Raw genomic sequence first — 13333 nt, 5'->3', positions numbered from 1 at the left:
TTTCCAAATGTTATTTCATTTGTACAAAAATCCTGGAAAGTTAGAGAGGTATTTATTTTCTTTCATGTGTTAGAAATGAAGAAAAAAGCCGAAGATGAGGTGTTTCACCTGCCTTAGAGTCAATAGTTTTATTAACTTGTAGAATCAAGGCTAGAATAAATCCTAATCTAGTATTCTATTACATAATATTCCTTAAACATACAACCATAGACTCTAACTTTTAAAAAAATTGGGTAAAAAAGCACCTAGAATATATTATGTCAAGTGCTATTAACTTAATGCTATTATTAAAAGTATTGGGAAAATCCAACTCCTTTCTTTTTTGTTTTAAAATAAAATGAACTTCTCACTTTGGAAATAGTGGAATTAGACCAAATATTTTTATTTGAACTCCGGAAGGTCTGTTGTCATGATGAAACATTTTGACATTAGAGCATCTTAGGTCCCTATCATTAGAAACCACCTTTTTCTGTGATAGGTTTCCAGAGCCTAAATATAAATTATTGATCTTCTCTTAACCAGAATGTTGCCATTTCTAAATATCTACATTATATTATGCACTAAAATCTGAATTTAAATTATGTTAGATTTGCCTTAAAGTTTTTTCTGCTTTAGAAGAAAATAAATTACAAAATTTCTTTTTTTTTTGAGAGCTTCCATTTTTATGTTTTAAATGATTCAATGTTTTAAATGATTCAATCTTAAAAAATCTGATTTATAGATAAGGCTTTTATTACTATTTATTCTAAATTATAATAAAGGATAGTACAAGACTTTGCAGCCCATATTAGTTCTTCCTTTGCTGATGGGTGGAAACAAAGGGGAAAAAATCTAGTTTGCTGAATGTTGGAATTTACAGTTAACTTCATTCAGTCATCAAATTTATTACAAAACAAGAAACATCTATAAAATTAAAGATAATAAAATGATGTAAAAGTTTCCTAGATGCTCTGCCTGCTATATAGTCAGCTACCATCTGCAAAGCAGCATGTGATTATTTCTGGGGAGAAAAAAAAATATCCAAAATTCTAAGAATCCCCATTGTTCTCATTGTTACTCCTATCATATCTAATAAATTACCAATTGTGCTTTTAATTTCCAATTTAAAAAAGGAAAACACAATCTCCATAGTCTCGTCTTATTAAGATTTTACAAAAAGAGAACAATTCTCCAATAGGCCACACATATCAAACTGGCTCCATCTTTTAAAGAAAAATTCTCAGTGTTAAAGAACTTTGATTTCTGTATAAATACAGATCCATATATTACAGTTAAGTATATGTCACATGTGTTGCTATTCCTAACTCAGTCTAAAAATTTAAATATGCTTATGTTGTATAGATATTTAAGCTGAGACAACAGAAAAAAATCTTCTAATGATATAGGAAGCTGCCTGGGGGAGGACCCATCTGTATGTCTGGCTCACCTAACCGCCTGCTTACTGGCAGTTATCGAAGCTGACCTTAAAGACATTATGAAATGTCAACAGACAAAGGCAGAGAATGTGATTTAGTAGGATTCAGCTCTTCCCAGTTGCTCAAAAAGTGTCTCCCAGATGTTTCTGGTCTCTGTGAATATGCACCTCTTTTAATTCTGGGATAACCATTAAAAACAAAACAAAGCATATAAAAAACACACAAAACTAATTTCTAAATACTCTTTTCAACTTCTGGTAGTTAACTAAGTTCAAGTATAAATTTGTATTCAAATGATTAAAAAATACATATTCAAGTTAATTAGGTAGAGCATTTAACAGTTTTTAGCTAAGACAACATTAAAGTACACTGTAGTCAATTACAATTGTAATCTTTCACATAAAAATATACACATTTAAGTATTAATTCAAATCACTACACCCAAAAGAATACATGATTTTTCTGGGAGAGGTATCTTTAAATCTTCCACTTGAGTGAAGTAAAGATTGTATTAGAGTTGGGAGAAAAGTATTTTTAATTTGTGAAGGCACTGGTTGATAAATCTAAGAGATCTGCATATTATAAGGCAGTGATTCTCTAAATTCTTCAGTAGGTAGAATATTTGAGGACCAATGTCTTAGCAGTATATCACAGCGTTACAGGAATTAAGAAAATTTATACTAGTGAAAACTGATGAGTATATGAAATTATAATCGTAAGTTCTCATAGAAAAATAAAACCCAAGTTAATTGAACTAATAATCACACTTAAGATTGTTGGTAAATTTTTCATTAATTTTTATTGCAGTCATCAATGTTTAAAATATTCATAAACAACTTTTAAGGTGAGAAGAGTCTGTTGATTAACTGTTTTCTACAAATTTAGAAAAGATCACCACAATGCAATTTTACTGGTGGAATACCTCAATCTTGTAAACCATAAGCACAATTTAAGTATTATTAGTATAAGAATATATTAGGGCTGGTTCTATAAGCTTGGGCTTTAGCTCCCTCATCTATAAAATATAAGAGCTGAGCAATATGATTTTTAAAGTAAATTCTAACGTTTATAGGCACCCACACAGCCAGATTTTTAACAGTAACTGTCATTTTTTCTCTTATTAAATTTCACATTTTTTCTGTTCCTAAAAGTACTATTATTTTAAATCTGAAAATTTCCCTGAAGCTTATGGGTTTAATATGAGTCTAAAGAAGCTAATAAATACACTTTTCTCTAAGTAGATAAAAGAAGGATTGAGTGAAATGAAGAAAATGATTAGACTAAAACAATGGCTACTGTCTTCAAGTTCTATCTATAAATTTGAGAAAGCTTATCTAGATAACTAGGTAGATCCTTTAGGAAAAGTCCATGTAAGGGAGAAGCAGTATTTTATAAAATAAAATAGACAATTCAGTTAATTTACTGACCTAGCAGAGTCAAAGGCATAGGGGATACCCTGCAAACCCCATAATGGCCTTCAAACTGGTCTTCCAGTTAGAGAGCAATTGTTAAGTGATCAGGATTCAAATCCGCAAATCTGCGTATGTCACTTGCTGGTTGTATAATCTGAGACTTGGTTTCCTTGCTATAAAATAGGGATAAGCTTCATAGGGTTGTAGTGAAAACTAAAGGAGGTAAGTTACATAAATATATAAATCCCTCAGCATGGTAGCTGGCATAAAGTAATAAATGGTAGTTTTATCTCATTAGTTTCTATCCCTGTTCTTTTCCATCATGCAAACCCTTACCAAATGAACCCTTCCACAAGTTCAGCTTTAATTATGCCACTTCATTAAAAAATCTTAGAAATCTATTTATCATCTATTAAATCAAGACAAACTCTTCACCGTGGCCCCCTCAGAGCGCTGTGCAGTACTATATAAACTATCATTCTAGTCTTATGTCCCTGTTCTCCCCTACTGATAGCAATTAAAACACTCCTGTTCTTTAGATCTTTTATGATTTGGCTCATGCGGTTCTCTTCTGCCTGGAATCTTTCCTCATAAAAGCTTTCCTAGCCATCAATGCCAATAATAGTAATATAAATAACTATTTATTAAATGCTTACTCTGTGCCAGTTTCCTAAGCATACCATACATTATCTCATTTATCCATATAACTCAGTAAAGTAGAAATTATCTTTATTTTATCTGTGAGAAAATTAAGATAATCCAAAGTCACACAAGACGTAAAAAGAGGTCTCTTTAATTCCAAATCTCAGGTTCTTAATCTGTATTGTATTGCTTACTTCAAATACCATTTCTTTCATGGGACTTTTTCTAATCTTTACAATCAGATGCAATCTCTCCTTAAATCTGAGTAGTACTTTAGAAGCACTATTCAAAATAGTCTGCTTTCTTTTTAAAAAATACACTTAGCATATCCTCTCTAATAAACACTAGCTTGAGGAAAGGGGTTATCTAGTTTCTAACAGTGGATTCTCAAATATGGGAAGTTGAATTTCATCTAGCAAAGTTCCTCGTTAACACCTTCCAGACTTTGCCAAGTTATACAGACCCTAGCCATAAAATTCAAAGTTAACAATCTGTTATGTCACAGACAATTCATTTGGCAACCAGGAAAAATTGTAATTTTTCACTTTTCAGTCTCATCATTCTTTTCTTAAAATTGTTGATAAGCATTGAGGTGTTTCTAACATAAACTAAAGTGTATATTTAATGTGAGGCTTCCTAACATGAGAAAAAAGCCTAGAATTTTAAAGGATTGATAATCCCACAAAGAGAACAGGCCTACTGCCTTGTCATATCACCACAAAAAAATCTTGACCTTTTAAATTTTCTTGAATTTTTGAAAACTAATCACATAATATTATTAGTTACACATAGGATCTAAAAATTTAAGAAAAACAAGCTTTATAGAAAACACATACACTGACATAGGAATGTTATACACCACATTACTTCCAAATCTTCTCATTTTCTGAATTCAGTGGCCTTATTTCATTGAAGTACTTTTCATTTAAAAAAATCATAAAGCGTATATGTAATACGTAACCTCTCTTCAATGTGCTGGCTAAAATGGTGCCAAAGAATACAGGGCTTCCTGTAGTTCAACAGAATAGAAGGGTTTAAGAAATAATGGAATAAAATGTAAAATGTACCACATTTCAGAGCATAAGAATGAGATTTTTGCTTACACGTAGAGAATGGCTAGGGCACTGTCTAAATACTAAATACTAGCACGGACATCGTTGGCTGTGATACACATTTCAATTGCCACATTTTAAGTGACTACAGAAATCTAAGCAGGCAAATTATGTGAAACAGCTTTATGACTCTGCTTTATCAAAAAAAACCAAAAAAAAAAAACAAAAAACAAGACAAAACCCAATGACTATACACTAAGAAATAAAAAAGATTAAAAAGTACCTCTTTCTCCACCAAGATGCAGTAAGATTTGGTTCCTTACCTCCATCTTTAAAGTGCTTCTTAAAGATCCAGCTACTGAAGGCCTTTTTTTGTTTTATAGTTGACCATTTCTGATATTTCTATTTTGTCAATCAAGCATTCTTTTTGCTTTTGAAAAGGCAAAATATCTAGAAATTTAATCTTTTCTACAAATGTTCCTGAATGGACAATTTTCACTGTTAATGCGTTTTTTCCCCCCATTCCTCACCTTCTTTCATGCTTTCATCACCATTTATCATTACCATCATGTGGAAAAAAGAATCCATCAGATGTCTTACTCAGAGCAGGCAGTAAACACGGTGACTACTTCCCGGCAGTGACTCTGTCAGTCTGGCCCCTCTTTTTAGGGTTTAGCACAGCAGCATTTGTAGCTAGATGTTTTGTAATATACTGGGCATTGATGATGTTAACACACCAAATTCTTTTTCCCTTATGGTTAATTTGTAATACTCTCATCAATACTGAGAGGAAGATGTTACCTAAGTTCACATCTCAGAATCAGATATTTTGAGATTTCCTTTTTCAAAAGACATAGTTCTGTGCTATCAGGCTAAGTGGTATGTTGGTAGATAAAAATCAGTGGATTTTAAAAAGTATTCGCACAAAAGCATACACACTATTTAAACTTTTGGAGAATAAAAGGACATGTTTTCTTTTTCTTTCTAAATTGAGATACAGTTGATACATAATAGGATATATTTTCTAAAAGTTTAAATAGTATAGTTTCATAAGAAAACTGAACAATTCACCGTTTACCTCCCTATGTGTAATTTAAAGACTTGAGCAAAAGGTAGCATCTTAAATATAGTATGTTTTCTCACCTCAGGAGCAAACATTGTCTCATAGGTAGGGTTATACTGAACCTCTTTGACAGCAGGGTCAAGGTGAACGCCAGTCTCCAAATCTTCCTAAAAGAAAACCAAATGAACATTAAAGATCTGACAAGTAACTGTTTTATTTTAAAATTACATTAAGGTCACACTAGCCACGTTAACACCAACTTTATGGTTATTACATTAGTGCCATAATTAATAATTCTAATAATCAAAGACTAAGAAAAGTAATGTATATAGATAGATTAGAACACACAACAATTTTTTCCTTTCAAAATACTGACTGTATCCCATCTGAACAAATTTAAAATTTCTAAATAAGTTAACATTACTCAAAGGCTTAAATTAAGAGAGTCCAGCTCCTCTTTTTTCTTAACTCAAAAGACCTAATCTGGTTCCAAATTCAGGAGAAGCACGCTTTCTTTATTCAGCAAACCTTATTAGATGTATACCCCATGACACTGCTTAGGGACTGCAGAGGAAAAGCAAGTGGCAGGGCCCCGGCTTCTACAGCCTCACTCCACACAGGAGCCAGTGTGACTCTTAAAATATTCGTCAGATTGTGTTACTCCTTTGCGCTACACCTTCCCGTAGCTTCTCCACTCAGCGTAAAGGCCTAACAATGGCTCACAAGACTCATTACCAGTTCTAAGAAAGTATGGTGTTCCCTAGGGCATTTTTTGTCTCCTGTACAAAACATGTTTTCATACAGGTTTAATTTCCACATTTAACATGTTATAAATATCTTCAATTCAATGAAGGCATTCAAGTTATAGTTTGAAATTTATAAGGAAGTTACACATGATCTCTGAATTATGTTTCAGTAAAACTGGAATCACAAAAGCGCTGTTATAAAATGAGGTATTTGAATTTAACTGCTTGAGAATTTACCCTCCACGATCTGCCCGTCCTCCCCGTCCGCTCTCCCCGGCTTCTGTCTTCATCGAGCCCTGTGTCTGTGCTCACTTCACTCCAGCCTCACTGGCTCACTGCATTTCACCAAAGGACATTCCTGCCTCAGGACTCGGGACTTACTGTTCCCTCTTCTTGGAACGTTCTTTTCCTGAATAGCCACAGAACCGTTCTTCTTTCAGGTCTCTGCTCATTTTTCCAACTCTCTCCTTACCTTCCTTTGATTACCTCCATTATACGAGTATTTATCATCATCTGACATACATATTTATTGTCTACCTCCCTCCACTAAAATATAAGCTACGCAAGTTGGATTTTGTATGCACAAAGGTGTCCTCAATTGCTAGAACTATCCCTATCATATCACCATCTTTATTCTGTTGGCCTCTTGTTGATAGTAGGATACATCTGTCAACACAATGCAAAGTACTATTGTAAATTTTGCAAAGCAGGTGGGATATCATGATGTTGAAGAAACAATGCCATTGACAAATGATCTGGTAGAGTTAGACCAGCTAATGACCCAAGATTAGAAAACTGACAACAAAAATAATACGAGAGGCACACAGTTATTGTTCCAAAATTTTACGTCTTTTAAAACACCCTTCACAAAGCAGGCAACTTCTCTATTTCTCAAAGATAAGAGTTCTTCAAGTATGACTCCCTTAAACTTCCTTCCTGACTAGTTTCAAAATTGTTCGTATCTTTACCTTAGTTCATCATGACTTCTATTTCCACCCCAAATTTTTATCTGCAGCCTTGACCACACTCCAGGCCTCTGGATCCCTACATCTAACTGCCCACTGAATTTTATTAATGGATGGATGTTCCACCGTGTGACTCTTTGCTATGTCCACAGAAGGTATCATTCTCCATGACTCTACGACTTCACTCACTAACAAATCAGGCACCGAGTCTTACTGATTCTACCTCTGAACTATTTTTTCCAGCGATTCCACTCCCGCCCTCCCTTCTCTCCATCCGGGTCACCACTATCCTAGTTCAGCGTGTCAACATATCTTGCGTGGTTGGTTATAATACCTTCTTATCTGGTTTGCTGTATCTCCACTTTTGCCATATTAGACTAATTGCTGATTTTTAAAACTATCAAGCATTTTCATGCCTTCTGTGCTGCTGGCAATGTTATTATCTTTGTTCCTTACGCATTTCCCTTTATTATCTGATAATATGTCATCTTCTTACTTCCCCTGATACCTTTCCCCCTCCTGGCTCAGGCAAACTGTTTTTTTATCCATAGTCCTCAGAAATGTTTTACATAACGCCTTACAGCACTGGGGATGTTATATTATTTGTTGCACATGACCTTTACTTACATTTTATATCTTCACTGCCTAGCAGAATGCAGGGCACTCAGCACATGTTCAACAAACATTTGTTAAATTGCAGAAAAATCAAATCCATAGAGAAATTAAATAGAATGCAGGCTGACCAAAATCACTGAATTTGATAATTATGTCACAAAAAATCTTTGCCACAACAATTTTGGTTGTGGGGTGGAGTATGGGAAGCCAGTTGCAAGGGACAGAGGTATAACTAAGGATTTAGGAAAACAAGAAAGTAATAATTTTTAAGATATTTGAAATTTTTAAGATATCTTTCAAGATATTTGGTGATAAAGAAGAGAAGAAGAGATGTGGTGCCAGACTGAAGGATTTTCAGGGTGAAATTAAGTTTGTTTTTTTTCCCCTCCGTAAGAAAAGACGAGGTCCAAGATTTAGTCAATCATCATAAGCTAAAGAAAAGGAACTAGTAGGGAGAAACACGTGAAAAGGACGGCATAATCAAAGGTATGGTTATCCCGGAAGAGAGGGGAGGGGAGAACCCTGGACACAGTTGGAAGATGAGCCTTTGAAAAGAGAAAGAGCTCTTCTGTGAGATGAAATAAAGATGGCAAAGACAAGACCAGGTGATGGGTGATCGACCTGTGGGAGATGTTGGGATTACACTTAGAACTGATCATTTTCTTTTTTTGGTGTAGTTAGGGGCACAGTCAGCTTCACAAAGCAAGTGTGGTAACTACAGATTCATTTGTTCAGTCAATAAATACTGATTGTGTGCCTACTATGTGCCAGGCACTGGTTCTAGGCCTACAGACACACACAAAGATCCCTGCCCTTGTGGAGCTTATATTCTAGTGGGGGAGACAGACAATAACTAATACAACAAATAAGTGAATTATATACAGTTTGTTAGAAGAGGGCAAATACTATCAAAAAAAAGTACTTAACAGCATTAGTGCCGGGACCAGGATAAACATGTTATTTCATATAATCCTTACGATACTTCTGTGAGGTATTAGCAAGATTAAGTCACTTACCCAAAGTACTAATAGAATAAATGAGAAGAGAAAGAATTTAAAGTAACCACAATGAACTATGTTACAGAAACCCAATTAACAACAAACAAGAAAACAGCTGACAGAGTATCAGTCAGGGTTCTTAGTTGCAAGCAACTGAACCCCTCATGGGCTGATTAAACAGTATCCAATCCTTCTGAGTTTCTCCTACCATTGCCAAGAAGGGTGGAGGATCAGCTTAGGGAGATAGGCAGAAATAAAGGGTGAGTACCCAGATGGAATCACAACTCTGAATCAATCATATCACAGAACAGTGCAGTGAGGACAACCGTTCACCGTTCCTGAAAACCACTGCTGAACTGCTATGGCTGCTGCCACTGGATGCTGCTGTTGAAACGACCAGTATTAGAAACTAAATAATGTTGGCCGCCACTGCCACTTAAAAATATTTCCTTGCTTCTTTGTGGATTAGCTTTAGATTAGAATTTAGGTGGATGCATTTGTCTGGATGAGCCCAACCTATAGTCCTACGCCTTATCTGAAGGTAGTTAGGGGAATGAGAATCTGGGTTTTCAACTTCTGAAGTCAGGGAGGGATGTTCTTGACATTAAGACTCGTAAGAAAGAGGGTTCAAACGCTGGGCCACCTAAAAGATGACAGAGATATTACCCTAGTATGCATACCAGAATCTTCATTGATCAGAGAGAGTATCTTGCCTAGGGCTCAGTAACAAAACCCAGTACCATAAAGTTAAAAGGTTATATACAAATTGCTTAAACTGCATAAAACTAAATTAAATGCTTTATCTCTTAATATTCAACTCCTAGTGATAAACTGCTTAAAATACCAAGAGGCTTAGACACATTCATATCCCCCAATGGATTTTACAGAACACAGTTGCTAGAACCACTTTAAGATATGGTTTACCAAATCTTTCCAATAAGGGTATTCTAAATTTGAATTGTCTTGAACAGAGTACCATGAGATGCCAAGTTTTAAATTCAAAGTACAATTTAAAAAGAATTACTCTTTATATAAGCAACAGTGGCAACTAATAAAAAAGTAACTAGGTCTCAGTCTCTGGCTACTGCTAACATAACAGAACCAGTTGAACAACCCTCCAGAAAAGAAAGGGTTATTAATTTTACCTTTAATTAGAAAAACTTGGACAACACCACAATCTCGTTTTAATACCCATGAGGAGTTCAATAACAATTAGGCACGCAATTGAAATTACCGCAAAATTACAAAGTTTTAATTATCCATATAAATTAAAGTGCAGTAAGTGAAGAGCACCATATGGGTCAAATAAGTTTTAAAAGTTTATCTTCTGTTGATTCAAAGAAATTTGAGAACAAAACTAAATATTTACTTTCTAGTCCTTTTCACATTTCTTACTGTTGTACAAATAAGTAAACAGATGTGAAAGCACCTTATAAACTATAAAGCAGAACACAAATATTAATCATTATTATAAACTAGTTATCATTTACGGTACATTTTAATGGGTTGTGGAAGGAAGGAAGGAAAGAAGGAAGAGAGGAAGGGAGGGACAGAAGAGGGAAAGAGGATGGAGGGAAGAAGGGAGGAAAAAGAGATGTGACAGACTATATGTGGCCAGCACAGCTTAAAATATTTACTATCTGGTCTGTACCGAAGTTTGCCAATCCCTACCCTAGTATATGGTCAGTTAAAAAAAAAAATGTTTTATTAGTGCTTGAAAAAAATATTATGCATTGAGTATTATCTTTTTTATACCCTTTAGTTTGCTAATTTTGTTGTTTAGATTTTCTGTGTCAGTATTGGTATGTTTTGCTTTTTTAAAAATCAATTATTGAGAGATATACATTAAAATCTCCCACTGTGATTGTAGATTTGTCAACTTCTCCTTGTAGTTCTATCAATTTTTGCTTAAATATTTTGAACTTACATTAGGTTCATACGAATTTAAAATTGCTATATACCTCTTTGTGAATTAAACCTTGTATTTGAGGAAATGATTAAAAACATTGCACGAGCTGCCAAAATTCTTGTTATTAGTCACAATACAATTAGTCAAATACAGATGAATGTATCTGCATGCTTTACACACCTCCCTTAGTCACTTTTCTATCATTACATTTACTATGTGTAAGTTTTTTTTTGCATATAAGGAGGAATTGGTTCACAAACTAGCAATGATCAATGTCCGTTACTCTATTATCATAGAGCCTAGATCACTGAGAGGGTCTAGCCCCAGCTCTGCTTCCAATGGACCTCTGGGACCTAAGGTAACCTCTCCTAGATTTTCTTGAAGTGATTGAACTAAGTGAGTTCTAGAGACGTCCCCTCACCCCTACCCAATCAATATACATCAATTCTCACTGTACATGCTTTTCTGAAGATCATCTTTTTTACCTACTCTTTCACTCATTTTCTCACCAAATATATTTCCCTTAATCTTCTGTAATAGGCATTGGAGACATGAAAGAGAGCAGATGCAACAATCTCTGGTTCCCAGGGCCTCACAACAGTCCAGGGAAAAGAAAAAGGTTAACAAATTACAGCAATGTGGTAAGTGCTATAATTGAGGTATAAAAAGGTGCTAAGGTAAACAGAGGAGGAAACGTGCATGAGACTGAAGAACAGCAGAGTTTGGTTGGGGAGGCGGAGAAGGAAGGCACGAAGCAAGCAATTTCCAGGCAGAGAGATAAGTTTGGGCAAAATCTTAAGAAAAAAGAAAATAAGGCTTTTCAGCCTTTGCAGAGATTTCAGCGTGGGAGAACGGCAAGCATCATATGTTACACAAGGAACTGAGAAATTACCCAAAAGGCAACATGGTGTCTTTGGGCAGGGAAGTGATATGATAATATTGGATTTTAGAAAGATCACTCTGAGTGCACTGTGAAGGAAAGAGTGGGCTATGGAACTGGGGGACAAGAGCAGGTAGAAAGACTAGTTAGAAGGTTATCATCATCGTCCCGAAGAGAAATGATAAGAATCTGAACTAAAAGGTGACAGCAGAAGAGCAAAGAGATTTGATTAACATCATGGCACCATAATGGGCAGGACCCACTACCCAAAAGTAGCGGTGTTGAGAGAAAGTAAAGTCAAGAATGACTCCTGGGAGAAGTAAGGAAGATATGAAGCCTGTGTCAGTGAAAATGAAGAGGAAGGAATTGATTTGAGAGAAATGAATGAAGCAGAAATGTTAGAACCAGATGAATGACTAGCTTCAGGGGCTGAGGAAGAAGAAAGAGAAAAGGAAGACCCCTCTATTCTTGGCTTAGACTAATGGATGGGATCATTAATCAAAATGGGAAAAACAGGTGAAGTAGATTTTGAGAAAAAGAAAATGCATTAATTTTTCAGCACATTGGAATGGAGGTGCCTGAGAGCCATTCTGAGAGAGAAATTTAATCGTTTGTGCAGCTAGCAAGGAGTTTACAATTGGAAATAATGACAGTAATACTTTACATGCTTTATGACGTCTTATGACTCCAAGAGTGTTCCCAAGAAAACTAGGTTGCTTTGAGTTAAGGAAAACACGTAGTGAAGCGGGAGAGCTCCAAAAAGCTGAGCTGTGAAAGGAATGAAGACTCCGGACGTTGCTGAAGGGGTTTAAGTTTGGGGGAGTTTGTTTTGTTATAAAAATAGGAGGATTCTAAGCATTCTTACCAGCTGTCCATTAGTAAAAACGTGAAATTTACAAGTAGCTCATTAAACAGGGGTAAAAGACTTAAGTTATTAACACTAGACTTGGGAACATCTTAAATACACAGGAATTTTTGCACACTGCCTCCACTCACTACATCTTGAGCTTCTGATCACCCCCATTAGGTTCTACGGGGCCTACACTATCAGTTGGTGGGTGCTCTCCTTAGGCTCTAGACACTAATCTTTCCTCAGTTCTTCAAACACAGGCAACTGCTATCTGAAGGGTTGCTGTCTCCTTTGTTTGGAAACTCATGCCTTCGTTTGCACACGGCTGGCTTCTCGCTTTTTCAAAGCTGCTTTTTCAGAGAGGACTTCCCTGACCAACTTATCGAAGTCATACTCCCACCTTATTCTCTATCACAGTACTCTATTTGTTTCCTTCACAGTACTCAATCCAATTTGTAACCACTTTATTTGCTCACATTTCACTGGCTGCCTCTTCCACTAGAATGTATGTATCATGATGGCAAAGATGTCTGGCTTGTTGGTTTCTATGTCTTCAGACCTTAGAACAGTTCCTGGTAAATAACATGTGTTCAAAGAAATATTTGTTAAATCAACTATATAACCCAATTTCTCCCTCTATCACCTTTCTCAGTTGGGATCATGCAGCATGCTGGTTCTTAAATCCAAGGGCTTTTCTCACTGTGGACATACCAGGGGTGCCAAAAAAATGTATACAAGTGGACACTTTGGTCAACGTTGCTCAAGCAGTACCTAGCTAGTAATCAG

The 13333-nt window shown here is 35.5% G+C and overlaps 1 protein-coding gene across 1 annotated transcript in view; it reads right to left on the bottom strand.

Annotated features, from left to right (window-relative positions):
• CDC40 (cell division cycle 40) overlaps positions 1-13333 on the bottom strand; it is a 41594-nt gene that overhangs the window by 27291 nt on the left and 970 nt on the right. The window contains exon 2 of the mRNA XM_033103414.1: positions 5665-5751. Within this exon, the coding sequence (XP_032959305.1) occupies positions 5665-5751 (87 nt within the window). The remainder of the gene's footprint in view (positions 1-5664; positions 5752-13333) is intronic.

This window comes from Rhinolophus ferrumequinum, chromosome 3 (genome assembly GCF_004115265.2).
Source record: "Rhinolophus ferrumequinum isolate MPI-CBG mRhiFer1 chromosome 3, mRhiFer1_v1.p, whole genome shotgun sequence".
Classification (NCBI taxonomy): Eukaryota; Metazoa; Chordata; class Mammalia; order Chiroptera; family Rhinolophidae; genus Rhinolophus; species Rhinolophus ferrumequinum.
This window is presented reverse-complemented; position numbering and strand designations above follow the sequence as displayed.